This window comes from Callospermophilus lateralis, chromosome 2, assembly GCF_048772815.1.
Source record: "Callospermophilus lateralis isolate mCalLat2 chromosome 2, mCalLat2.hap1, whole genome shotgun sequence".
NCBI classification, from domain to species: Eukaryota; Metazoa; Chordata; class Mammalia; order Rodentia; family Sciuridae; genus Callospermophilus; species Callospermophilus lateralis.
Genome location: NC_135306.1, coordinates 154,707,841 through 154,722,426, shown reverse-complemented (window position 1 = coordinate 154,722,426; position 14,586 = coordinate 154,707,841). Strand labels below are relative to the sequence as shown.

General features: G+C 37.3%; 1 protein-coding gene across 1 annotated transcript; it reads left to right on the top strand.

Annotated features, from left to right (window-relative positions):
* The first annotated feature begins 762 nt into the window (after window positions 1–762).
* On the top strand, window positions 763–6,839 carry LOC143389119 (olfactory receptor 56A4-like). Its single transcript, XM_076842398.1, has 3 exons — window positions 763–942; window positions 2,667–2,888; window positions 6,636–6,839. The coding sequence occupies exons 1-3, from the start codon at window positions 763–765 to the stop codon at window positions 6,837–6,839; spliced, it is 606 nt and encodes a 201-aa protein (XP_076698513.1).
* The last annotated feature ends 7,747 nt before the right edge of the window (window positions 6,840–14,586 follow it).

The following is a 14,586-nucleotide window of genomic DNA, read 5'->3' as shown; positions in this document are numbered from 1 at the left end:
TTTGGGAACAGTATATTGGAAAAAAAAAAGTCAAAGAACAAACACAAAGTGACCTTTGTGTTTGTTCTTTGACTTTCTTCATTATTTATTTCAGAGAATGTTATTGTACTCTGTACAGATCACTGGTAGTAGAGAAATATGAGTATGTGAGGATGTAGATCAGCTTCGCTCATGCTCTATCACTGACAGGGAGGATGACGGCACAGAAGGTTTCCTTCTTTGATTATTAGAGGCATAATGCAAGCATCTGAATTTGTGCCAACTGCCAGAAGGGAAAAGGAAGGAAGCCTTGTCCTTGACTTTAATGAGTTTTGATCCTCCTAGGAGAGATGGCTAAGTTACGAAACTAGTCAGAGAGACAAAATCATGAAAAAAGGAATTTATAGTATTCTCAGAGAATCCATGGGTGGAAGACAGCTTTCAAATCAGAAAGCCAGAATCGTACTGTAAGAACAGAAGGTCATGGGGAGGCGGCCAATTTGATATCTGAAGCTGAGCAGAGCTGTGGCTGAGGCTCTATGAACTGAGACAGACGGCTTGGATTAAGGTTAACCTAAATGAGAAGTTAGGTTATTCCTGAAGTCCTATCCCTGAAAAGCAGTATCAGCTTTACCTAGGAATTAGTTAGAAAGCCATATCATCCTACATCTACAGAAATGGGCTGTGCCCAGAAATCTGTGTTTTTAACAAGTTCTTTGGTGATTCTGATGCATACTCTCCTTTGAGAACCAATGGTCTAGATGAAAAGAAAGTTCTGAAGAGATGCCCACAGTATATATTGAGAAAAAAATAAGAGCTTCAAACTTTGGGAAATTATTTGCATCTTACACCCTGGTGCCCATAACAACGTACCCTCCAGATCCAACTATAAGCAAAGATGTTCTCCCTGGTTCTGAGGAGAACACAGAAGAACTTGACAATGACTTCACCAGTCAGTTCCTGGCTAGGTAAGGAGATTTACAGAGAAAAGGGCTCCAGTTTGTGGAGTATCATGTCTAGGGTATGGTTAGGTATTCCTTCAGTTTCTCTTTGTCTGATAAACTTAATTTCATTAATTTCCTCCTTTCCCTGAAAACAAGGATTTTTTTTTGATTCTTACCAAATTCACACTCAAAAAAGCTATTACACAAATCAAGTGTCTTTAGTATTCATATTTTTCACCTTTAACTTGCTTGGAGTTTTTGTGGGGGGAGGGTACTTGGGATTAAATGTAAGGAAAATAATAAGAGACACAAAGAGAAGATGCAGAGGCAGGAAAGATGGCAGAGTGGCAGAATGGCCAAGCTGCCAGCTTTATTTATATCAATAAGTTACTTTTAGGTCATTGGCATCAGTAGTACATTACTGTTCATTGTATTACTAGGCAGGTTTTAGACTAGTAACATTATGCAGCTTATTTCTCAGCTACATATTAATTGAAATATGCAATGTTAGGAGACTTCTGTAGCTCTCAAGAAAGACCATTGTATAAAGTTACTGTTATGTGGTGAGCTTCAGACTCAGTGAAACATTGTGGTTGTCTAACAAGAGAGTTCCTTTATTCCCAGGAATTGTGTGCCTGAGATCAAAGTAGAGTTGATAAGACTCTACGACTGAGGAACATTCCAAGTCCAAGATAACTATCTTTTTTGGGGGTGTGGGGTGGGTATCAGGGATTGAAATGATGGACACTTGACCAATGAGACACATTCCCAGCCTTATTTTGTATTTTGTTTAGAGACAGGCTCTCACTGAGTTGCTTAGCTCCTCGATTTTGCTGAGGCTGGCTTTGAACTTGCTCCTTCTGCCTCAGCCACCCCAGCCACGGGGATTATAAGCATGTGCCATCATTTCAAGCTTTGTTTTGATTTTTTTATCACTGCTAAATTGTTTCTTTCCTGCATCATTCAAACCTTTTCTGTGTGCTAAGCAATGGTGCTGGGCAAGCAAGATACAGAGGTTCTAAATAATAGAGGATAAATTTTAAGGGCATTATGGTGCTTTCTATAACCAGTCTCATATGTCTGCTATATCCTTATTGAAAGTCTATTATGTTACTAAATGCCTAGTATGTTTCTCTGTTATGATAAAAAGATAAAATTCCATTTATGGGATTTTTGGAAAACAGGAAACATCCATGAGTGTAGTCAAGGTTTTTTAGTGTTTTACTAGCTACATTCTTGGAGTATTTGAGGATCATATAAAGGGGAAAATTGAAAAGGAAAGGCATTAAAGATGAGTAATAAGATAAACATTCTACGAAGTACAATCTTGGTGAAGATAAGAATAGGACAAGCAGATGTTACTTTTTTGAGGGCAAAATATTGGATTCCAGAGGGACATGATATACACAAAACAACAGTGTTTCCAAAATGTAAAACATGTCCTATAGGTGTGGCTAATCTAAATGTGCATCAATTAATTGTGGAATCTGTCTGGGACATAGTCATGTGAAGGGAGTTATTATTTACCCATAAAGTATTGAGTACTATGGGAGAACAATTTAAACAATATAGTCAAATTTAAACTTAATGGAGACTATTATTCAGTAGAATTGTGGATAAAACTGAAAGCCCAGAAGAGAGGCAGACAGATCAGTTAGGAGTTTATTAATAATTGCTGACTCTTTTCTTTCAGCCATTTCCAGCCCCACCTGATGGTCATGGTATTATCCTCCAACAACACAGGATCAGGTGATTGAATTCCTGATGAGCTTCTTTCCAGGTATGCAAGATACACAGCACTGGCTCTCTATCCTATTGTCTCCTCTCCTGGTTTTGGCCCTGGGGGCCACCTTTGTTTTATTAATGACCATCTGGCAGGAAGCATCTCTGCATGAGCCCATGTACTACCTGCTGGCTATCCTCTCTGTGCTGGATGTCATCCTCTGCCTCACAGTCATCCCCAATGTCAGACCCTCCATAGACTTTCTTCCAGGCAGTCAACTAACTTCTTTCTTTCCTTCCTTCCTTCCTTCCTTCCTTCCTTCCTTCCTTCCTTCCTTTCTTCCTTCTTTCCTTCCTTCCTGTTCTAATTTGTTATACATGATAGCAGAATGCATTTTGATTCATAGTATATAAATGGAGCACAATATTTTATTTCTTTGGTTGTATACAAAGTACATTCACATCATTCCTGTCTTTATACGTGTACCTAGGGTAATGATGTCCATCTCATTCCACCATCTTTCCTACCCATGCCCTCTCCCTTTCCCTTCCTCCTCTTTGCTCTATCCAAAGTTCTTCCATTCCTCCCATATTCTCCTATCATTATAAATCAGCATCCACTAATCACATTTGGCTTTTGTTTTTTGGGGGGTTGGCTTACTTCACTTAGCATGATATTCTCCAACTCCATCCATTTACCTGAAAATGCCATGATTTTATTCTGTTTATTGCTGAGTAATAATATTCCATTGTGTATATATACCACGGTTTCTTTATCCATTCACCTATTGAAGGGCATGGTACTGGTACCAAAACAGGCGGGTGGACCAATGGTACAGAATAGAGGACACAGAGACCAATCCATAAAATTACAACTATCTTATGTTTGATAAAGGGGCTAAAAGCATGCAATGGAGAAATGATAGCATCTTCAAGAAATGGTGCTGGGAAAACTGGAAATCCATATGCAACAAAATGAAACTGAATTCCTTTCTCTTGCCATGCACAAAAGTTAACTCAAAATGGATCAAAGAGCTTGATATCAAATCAGAGACTCTGTGCCTGATAGAAGAAAAAGTTGGCTCCGATCTACATATTGTTGGGTCGGGCTCCAAATTCCTTAATAGGACACCCATAGTACAAGAGTTAATAACTAGAATCAACAAATGGTACTTACTCAAACTAAAAAGTTTTTCTCAGCAAGAGAAACAATAAGAGAGGTAAATAGGGAGCCTATATCCTGGGAACAAATTTTTACTCCTCACACTTCAGATAGAGCCCTAATATCCGGAGTATACAAAGAACTCTAACCCAATCAACAAATGGGCCAAAGACCTGAACAGACACTTCTCAGAGGAGGACATACAATCAATCAACAAGTACATGAAAAAATGTTCACCATCTCTAGCAGTCAGAGAAATGCAAACAAAAACCAACCTAAGATACAATCTCACTCCAGTAAGATTGGCAGCCATTTTGAAGTCAAACAACAAGTGCTGGCGAGGATGTGGGGGAAAGGGTACTCTTACACATTGCTGGTGGGACTGCAACTTGGTGTGGCCAATATGGAAAGCTGTATGGAGATACCTAGGAAAGCTGGGAATGGAACCACCATTTGACCCAGCTGTTGCCCTTCTCGGACTATTCCCTGAAGACCTCAAAGGAGCGTACAATAGGGATACTGCCGCATCAATGTTCATAGCAGCACAATTCACAATAGCTAGACTGTGGAACCAACCTAGATGCCCTTCAATAGATGAATGGATAAAAAAAAATGTGGCATTTATACACAATGGAGTATCACTCTGCATTAAAAAAATGACAAAATCATGGAATTTGCAGGGAAATGGATGGCATTAGTGAAGATTATGCTAAGTGAAGCTTAGCCAATCCCTAAAAAACAAATGCCAAATGTCTTCTCTGATATAAAGAGAGCAACTAAGAACAGAGCACGGAGGAAGAGCATGAGAAGAAGATTAACATTAAACAGGGATGAGAGGTGGGAGGGAAAGGGAGAGAGAAGGGAAATTGCATGGAAATGGAAGGAGACCCTCAGGGGTATACAAAATTACATACAAGAGGAAGTGAGGGATAAGGGAAAAAATATAAGGGGGAGAAATGAATTACAGTAGAGGGAGTAGAGAGAGAAGAGGGGAGGGGAGGGGGAGGGGGGATAATAGAGGATAGGAAAGGCAGCAGAATACAGCAGTCACTAGTATGGCAATACGTAAATCAATGGATGTGTAACTGATGTGATTCTGCAATCTGTAACTGGGGTAAAAATGGGAGTTCATAACCCACTTGAATCTAATGTATGAAATATGATATGTCAAGAGCTTTGCAATGTTTTGAACAACCAACAATAAAAATTTTTTAAAAAAAGAATGAGATGTGAACCACAAGTACTCAAAGCCTTGGTGGTTGCATCTCCCGACAGCAAGCTTATAACAGCCCTAAAAATGAAGCAAGATGAGCACCAGGTCAGAACCTAGAAGGCACCAAACACTCACGAATTGATAGAGCTTATTGAGGTGAATATCCCCACAGGAGAGCTTGGCTACAGAAATGTTGGCACATATACAGTTCTCCACCACATTGTTGGCACAGTAGTTGAGCCTAGCAGCCAGGACTGGAGTAGGCAGTGTGGCTAGCAGATTGCAGAAGACAATAAAGATGGCTGCATTGATGACAAACTGCTCTGTGATGATGGAGGAGTAGCGCTTTCCAAATTGGCTGCACCAATTTGCAGTCCCACCAGCAATGTACAAGTGAACCCTTTTCCCCACATTCTCGCCAGCACTTGTTGTTGTTTGACTTCCTAATGGCTGCCAATCTTACTGGAGTGAGATGGTATCTTAGGGTGGTTTTGATTTGCATTTCTCTGACTCTAGAGATGGTGAGCATTTTTTCATGTACTTGTTGATTGATTGTATGTCTTCCTCTGAGAAATGTCTGTTCAGGTCCTTGGCCCATTTGTTGATTGGGTTATTTGTTATCTTATTGTCTAATTTTTTGAGTTCTTTGTATATTCTGAATATTAGGGCTCTGTCTGAAGCGTGAGGAGTAAAGATTTGTTCCCAGGATGTAGGCTCCCTATTTACCTCTCTTATTGTTTCTTTTGCTGAGAAAAAACTTTTTAGTTTGAGTAAGTCCCATTTGTTGATTCTAGTTATTAACACTTGTGCTATGGGTGTCCTATTGAGGAATTTGGAGCCCGACCCCACAGTATGTAGATCGTAGCCAACTTTTTCTTCTATCAGACGCTGTGTCTCTGATTTGATATCAAGTTCCTTGATCCACTTTGAGTTAACTTTTGTGCATGGCGAGAGAAAGGGATTCAGTTTTATTTTGTTGCATATGGATTTCCAGTTTTCCCAGCACCATTTGTTGAAGATGCTATCCTTCCTCCATTGCATGCTTTTAGCCCCTTTATCAAATATAAGATAGTTGTACTTTTGTGGATTGGTTTCTGTGTCCTCTATTCTGTACCATTGGTCCACCCACCTGTTTTGGTACCAGTACCATGCTGTTTTGTTACTATTGCTCTGTAGTATAGTTTGAAGTCTGGTATCGCTATACAGCCTGATTCACACTTCCTGCTTAGCATTGTTTTTGCTATTCAGGGTCTTTTATTTTTCCATATGAATTTCATGATTGCTTTCTCTATTTCTACAAGAAATGCCATTGGGATTTTGATTGGCATTGCATTAAACCTATAGAGAACTTTTGGTAATATCGCCATTTTGATGATGTTAGTTCTACCTATCCATGAACAGGTTATATTTTTCCATCTTCTAAGATCTTCTTCTATTTCTCTCTTTAGGGTTCTGTAGTTTTCATTGTATAAGTCTTTCACCTCTTTTGTTAGGTTGATTCCCAAGTATTTTATTTTTTTTGAGGATATTGTGAATGGAGTGGTTGTCCTCATTTCCATTTCAGAGGATTTGTCGCTGATATACAGGAATGCCTTTGATTTATGCGTGTTCACATCTCATTCTTATACTTTTCTTCTATACACTGCTGCTAGTCTTCATCTTCACAAAGAAGGCAGAAAAGAAGATTCCCTCAGAGGTTCCTATTCTTCTCAATGTCCTGAGTCACCTCATCCCACCAGCTCTCAACCCCATTGTTTATGGAGTTCGTACCCAGGAAATTAAGCAGGGCATCAACAAACTATTCAAATCCTGGTCTTGAGAGATATGAATCCAAGATCAGGGACTGTAGGAATCTGGACATGTCTTGATTTCATCTGAATATCTCAAGGGATATCATATGGCATCCATGGGTCTATCTTCATCTTCATCCCAAACTTTCTAAACTACTTTCAAAATACTCATCCTCATTCTCTCTTTACAAATATGTGCTAAACCCACATTTAGGTATCCATTACATTCTTCATTTTAGTTTGTACCACCACAATCTCTCAATTAGTCATTAAATAAATTTTTAATATTTTCTATGTTCTTTTCAGTATTTACATTCTGAGTAAGTCTCATTTAATTTATAGGCAACAATGAGGAAGCACTTTCAACAGAACATGGTGGGTATGAACAGGATTGGGAAAAACAATAAAGCCTTTCTTTCGATAATTTGGGTTAAAAATGATAATGACTTATGTTAAGGTGGTGAGTGAATATTGAAGTTATGGGTCCACCGTATTTACAGAGAATCTATATGAAGAGTGTAAAAGCTGGAATGGATTAAAGGAGGACATCCCGGCTTTTAGCAAGAGCATTTGAAATAATGAAATTGCCGCTAACTGAGAAGCTACCTTGGTCCATAATATCAGAAGATCCTCTTTTGATGAACTTCATTTCTGTACCAATTCTTTTCATGACTGTATATTAGAAATGACTAAAGTATCTGAGTGAAGAAGTAAAAGTAAGCAACTGATGTTTATCAGGGTTAGATAAAAGCTTAGAATAGAAGTTTGAGTCATCAGAATGGTATTTTAAAAATGATAAATTTTATTTATTCTAATTTGTTATATACAATAGCGGAATGCAATTCAATTCATATTATACAAGTCGGACCAATTTTTCATGTTTCTGGTTGAACACAAAGTAGATTCACACCATTTGTGTTTTTATACATGTATATGGGATAATGATGTACATCTCATTCCACCATCTTTCCTACCCCCATCCTCCCTCCCTTGCCCTCCCTTTCCTTTACCCTATCTGAAGTTTATTCCTCTCATGTTTCCCTCCTCCCATCCCCATTATGAATCAGCATCCTTATATCAGAGAAGACATTGGCATTTGTTTTCCTCCTATCCACTTACCTGCAAATGCCATGATTTTATTCCCTTTTAATGCTGTGTAATATTCCATTGTGTACATATATCACATTTTCTTTATCCATTCATCTACTGAAGGGCATCTGAGTTGGATCCACAATTTAGCTTTTGTGAATTGTACTGCTATAACATTGATGTGGCTGTGATCCTATAGTATGCTGTTATTAAGTCCTTTGAGTATAAACTGGGGAGTGGGACAGCAGGGTCAAATGTGGTTCCATTCCCCGTTTTCCAAGGAATCCCCATACTACTTTCCAGGATGGTTTCACCAATTTGTAGTCCCACCAGCAATGTATGAGTATTCCCTTATTTGTACATCCTCACCAACACTTATTGTTGTTTGTGTTCTTAATAGCTGCCATTCTGACTGGAGTGAGATGAAATCTTAGTTTTGATTGGCATTTCTCTATTGCTAGAGATGTTGAACATTTTTTCATAAATTTTTGATTGATTGTTTATCATCTTTTGAGAAGTGTCTGTTCAGTTCCTTGACTCACTTATTGATTGGGTTATTTGTTTTTTTGGTATAAAATTTTTAAATTCTTTATATATACTAGAGATTAGTGCTCCATCTGATGTGTGTGTGCTAAAGTTTCCTCCAAAATGTAGTATATTTTAATGTCTGGTATGTGATGTCACCTGCTTAACTCTTCTTGCTAAGGATACTTTAGATATTCTGGGTCTTTTATTTTTCCAGATGAATTTCTTGATTGTTTTTTCTATTTATATGAGGAATGTCTTTGGGATTTTGATTGGAATTGCATTAAATCTGTATAGTGCTTTTGGTCATATGGTCATTTTGACAATATTAATTCTGACTATCCAAGAGCAAGGTAAATATTTTCATCAGGATGGTATTTTAATCTCACTTAGATGTTTGATTTTAGGATCACTAATTTCCATCCCTTCACTCAAGAAACTTTTTCATCTGTTGAATAACCTGAATTCACAATTTCTTGCTATTACCAATAGATTGTGAACTCATTCTTCTTTGCATCTGTAACATCTAGCATTAGATATAATGCTATATAATAAGTTATTTTTGCTTCTGTCAAGACATTTGTTTTCACCAAGGGATTTTTCAAGTGTAGTCTCATTCCAAAGACAATACTGCTTATCGATTACATTTCATATAGTTGTTTTAGCAAACATAATAAAACATATGTTATTTTATAATATCAAAAGTATTAATTAGTGTAATGTAGCAGAGAAATGGACTTTCTATATTTAAAATGGAAGATATACTTTTAAAGCAAGCTTTAAAGAGACACCAACAACAATGAGATATTACATATTCATTCCACAGAAAGAATTTAAGAAGACTCCCTGAATATGTACCCCATCCCACCCCCTGCTTTGCATCCAAGAATTCCTCGAAAAATATGTTGGATGTGTGATTGTTTTAGGTTCCCTTTAGTTATAGCCATCAACCAGTTGTAATAATTTTCTACCATTTGTTTGAGATCTGCCTTTAGATGCATCCAGTCAAGGAGTAATAAGGATGGAATAATTGAGGTGTACGCTTTAGAGTTGAGCACCATAATAATTAAACTTATCCAAGATATAATGTATCTGGGTTATAGTATTCCTTCTCCAATACCAATATACCAATAAGAATACAGATTTTAAGGCCTAGTCTCTTCCTTTATATGGGCTCTGGTTCATAGGAAGGGCTCTCTGCTTCTGACTCATATTCCCATTCTAACATTCTGCATTGACTTTCAGTCATCTGCCAGGTGTGGGCTTTGAAAGTCACCTTCTCATGATCAGGGCTACTTTGTTTAGAGAAAGAGGTCCTTCTACCTGTGGTCAGAATTCCTCAGATTCCACTGACCTGTCTTCTGCCTTTTGCTTCCCATGACTGTATCCTATCATCCTGCTGGGATTCCTACTACTCCTTGAATTTTCACTTATTCTAGGCTTAGACTTTGTATTTACTGTCCTATATGACTGACACAGATTTACTCTTTATATGCAAATGAACAACATTCAATATGCATAATTTTAGTTCAAAAATAATTTTCACAGAAATCACATTCTTTTTAATATTTTTTTTGTTTTATTTATACATGACAGTAGAATGTATTTTTAAAAAAACAAAAACAAAATATATAAATATATATGTAGCATCCAACTTCCCATTCTTCTGGTTGTACATGATTTAGAATTACTGCTGCAGTCTGGCTGGGCACAACATCATGTGTCACTCAAGCAGGAACAAACTTTATTTTTGAAACTGCCGCCAATGCCCTGTACGCTCCCGGGAAGATTGCCGACCAACCCACGTGGCATTTTCCTGGACCCCAACAGGAAGTCCCTCCTCCGGAATCCCCCCCTACTGCACTTCTCCAACCAATGGGAACTCTCCAGGATTCCTGTAGCAGGCCAAGGTGGACAGCAGGAGTCCAATATCCATATGAATGCTGATCTTAACATAATCATATCATCTCAATGGCTCACTGGCGTCAGCTTTCAACCCAAAATGCCATGCATCATATTACTTGGCTGTGGCTCTTAGCATCTCCCCCCTTCTGTTTAATTAAGCAACAAGCAATGTGGCTAGTGACCGTGCCTGTTAGGTTTGTCCAATTCAATATATGGTTTTTACCCGTCATCGGATGAACTGACCTCTAGGTGTCAGCCTCCTGTCTTAGGTTGATATCACTGTAATTGGATCATACCCGTCACTGACTACCAGTCCAGCATATAGCCATACTTGTGGATAGGCCTATGCACCAGTGGGGGGGTGAGGTTCTTTGCCTCACCTCTGTTGGCCCCCAAATTTGGCCTTGGTGCCGGTGGGGGGGTGAGGTTTTTTGCCTCACCTCTGTTGACCCCCAAAATTAGACCATCACTAGTAGAAGGGAGGAGGATACAGAAATGCCACGACACCAAGCCAATTGATGGCTCCTTAGGAAAAGTTGCATCACTGGTGACACATCAGCAAAGATACACCAGCACTACCATAATTTGCTTCATCAACAGATAGATCATAATGCATACACGTGGTACATAGTCCAGGGATGTTCTGCAAGCAGTTCAAAGCGGAGGAATCTATCAATATGTCCATTTCCTCCCAAAATAAATTGACTCCTTGAATGAGCATTACTTGTTGAGTTATTATTCATTGATGCATTAGTTTATACAGTTTGTTGTGATAACTATCGAAGAAACTGTAGTTTGGTTTCATCTTTGTCTTCACCGGCACTGGGATGAAGAAAGGAATTCTGACAATGATGCTAAAAAAAAAAAAATTATGTAACATTCCAACAGGTACTAAGAAAACAATTTTTTGAACAATTTACATTATCCTGAACAGAATTATTAAATATAATGAAAAGGAAAGGTGAATGTAAACAAACAGATCTGTTAACCTGCTTATTTGTACACATATTAAAACAATCCTCAACAGCTGTTTACCCAATTTAAATTAAACCATTAAAATCACATGAATAATAAAAAAAATTCGGATCCATTTATTCACGAGCACTCCTCAGATATGATATATGGACATACACACATACAGACATACAACACAAAACAGAAGTGCGCACACGCAACATACATCACATAAGACAATAGTAAAGGCCTTGTAGCTTTACATAGGTGAAATCTCCATTGCAATGTTTAAAAACTCCACAGTCAAAAAATAAAACTGATCAGAAAAACATTAACCTAGGTCTGTATGAGTTCAAAAATAAAATAGAACTTTATGATGTGGGAAAAAGCAATAATAAAATAGATATTGAAAAAAGCATCCTGGTTAATCACTGTCACAGATGTAAGAATAGCAAAGCTGGAGCTCTGGATATCAGCTGTTATGGATTTGAGTCAAATCATCTTCTTTTTGGTCTGTAGAAATTGTTTTGGTTAGTCTCTCTGGAATCCAAATTGGCTGCTGTTCTCCCTGTGGAAACAAACAAACAGAACCCTGACTCCAGACAATCACTGGGTCAGGACCTTTCCATTGTCCGGTTAGAATATCCTTCCAAAGTACCTTAGGCTTATGTACATTTTTTGGATACAAATGTCTTTCCGCAGCACTAAGCCCTGATGAATCCAAATTTAGAAAGTTTAGAGTAAAAAGGGTTATTTTAAGTTTATCTTTGGGGGATATATACCCCTTTCCAATTCCCTCCTTTTGTTTTAATAAGTACATTTTAATAGTTTAATGAGCTCTTTCAACTATGCCTTGTCCCTGTGAATTGTATGGAATTCCTGTTATGTGAGTAATGTCAAATGATGAGCAAAATTGTTTAAAAGAGTTAGAAGTATAACCAGGACCATTATCTGTTTTTAACTGTTTTGGAACGCCCACAGTGGCAAAATTTTGTAAGCAATGATCTATAACATCTTTAGTTTTTTTCTCCGGCATGAAGGGAGCCCATCAAAAATCTGGAAGAAGTATCAACTGTAACATGCAAATATTTTAATTTTCCAAATTCTGGCAAGTGTGTGACGTCCATCTGCCAAATATGGTTAGGAATCAGTCCTCTAGGATTGACTCCAAGATTAACTTGTGGTAAAAATGTCACACAATTTTGACATTGTTTTATTATATGTCTGGCTTGTTCTTTAGTTATTTTAAAATGCTTTTGTAAAGTATTAGCATTGACATGGAACCTTTCATGAAAATTTATAGCTTCTTCTATTGTGGAGAAAATATGTATGTCTTGTGTAGATTTATCTGCTAATTCATTGCCCAAACTAAGGGCTCCAGGCAATCCTGTATATGCCCTGATATGACCTATAAAGAATGGATCTTTTCTGTCCCAGATTAGACTTTGTATAGTGGAAAACAAAGAGAAAACTGTAGAGGAAGGGGAAATCCTACCAGCATCTTCAAGGGATACTATAGCATTAACTACATACTATCAGAAAATAAATTAAATACAGAATCTTTGAACATCACAAAATCTTGTAATACTGCATTAAGCTCTACCTTTTGAGCTGATTGTTTGGGTACTAAAAATGTAAAAGTTTGATCAGGGGTAACTACTGCTGCTGTACCATTATTTGACCCATCAGTGAATATATTTGGAGCATTCATGATAGGTGTTTTTCTTGTCATTTTTGGAAAAACTACAAGATGCTTAGACCAAAAAGACAAAAAAAGGATTAGATGGTAAGTGATTATCAAATGAAACATTAGATTTACACATGCTAATTGCCCAAGTATTTAACTCATTAGCTAACTCATCAATTTGATCCATAGTATATGGAGTAATAATTTTATTGGGAGAAATCCCAAACACTCCCTTTGCTGCTCTTATTCCTTTGAGTATTAATTGTCCTACAGCCTCAGGATACCTAGTAAGAATAGTGTTAGGAGAATAAGATAAATGTATCCACAATAATGGACCTTCTTGCCAAAATACTCCTGTAGGAATATTTTTTGTTGGTAGTACAATAAATAATAAAGGCAAAGTTATATCAATTCTATCCAAATGCATATTTTCCATATATGTTTCAATGATTTTTAATGCCTTTCTTGCTTCAGGCGTTAAAATGCGGGGTGAATTTGGATCTGATGGGCCTTTTAGGATATCAAATAAAGGTCCTAGCTCTCCTGTTGGTATGCCTAGATAAGGCCTTATCCAATTTATGTCTCCCAATAACTTTTGAAAGTCGTTAAGTGATTTGAGTTGATCTACTCGTATTTGAATTTTTGGTGGATGGACCATGGTTGAGGATAATAGAACTCCTAAATAATTAATTGGAAGATTTAATTGTACTTTATCTATTGCTATCTCTAGATTATAATTTTTTAATAAGTTTGTAAGTGTGGCATAACATTCTAGCAATGTGTTTTTATCTTTGTGTGCCAATAACGCATCATCCATATAGTGAAATATTTGTAGTTCAGATTTTGATTTCTAAGTGGCTGTATTGCTTTGTTAACATAAATTTGACACATAGTTGGACTTTTAGCCATCCCTTGAGGGAGTACTTTCCATTCATATCTGTGATCAGGACCTTCATGATTTAGTGTAGGGATAGTAAGTGCAAAACATGAACTATCCTTAGGATGAATTGGAATTGAAAAAAAAAACAATCTTTAATATCTATAGCTAAAACGTACCAGGTTTTTGGTAAAGCAGACAATTGGGGAATCCCTGATTGAGCAGGTAATAACCATCTCATTATTAATGGCTCTTAAATCTTGCAATAATCTCCATTTACCAGATTTCTTTTTAATGACAAAAATGGGAGTGTTATGGGGAGATATGGAAGGTTGTATATTTCCCTCCACTAATTGTTGTTTGACCAGGTCATGGGCTACTTGTATCTTTTCTTTAGTCAGGGGCCACTGAGGAACCCACTCTGGTCTTTCTGATTTCCAAGTAATTTTGATTGTCTCAGTGGCCCTTTCTGAAAACCCAATCCATGTCTATTTATTCCTTGATCTATTTGAATTGGTGCTGTCATACCTTGTTCTTGTTCTCTTAATCTTTTTTCTTTCCTAAAACCTTGTCTAGCCCTAGTAGTGGGCGTGTTAGGATTGATGTTATTTGTTAATATCAAACCTAATTGATCTAGGACATCTCGTCCCCATAAATTTATAGGAAGATGATCCAATACATAGGGGTGTATAGTTCCTTCACATCCTTCAGGATCCTTCCAATCTAATACCATTGCACT

Coding starts and splice junctions, on each gene's coding strand:
- LOC143389119 (XM_076842398.1), top strand. CDS start 763: ATGCCCACAGTATATATTGAGAAAAAAATAAGAGCTTCAAACTTTGGG. Junction 943..2,666: donor ACTTCACCAGTCAGTTCCTG/GCTAGGTAAGGA, acceptor CCAACAACACAG/GATCAGGTGATTGAATTCCT. Junction 2,889..6,635: donor GCCTCACAGTCATCCCCAAT/GTCAGACCCTCC, acceptor GCGTGTTCACAT/CTCATTCTTATACTTTTCTT.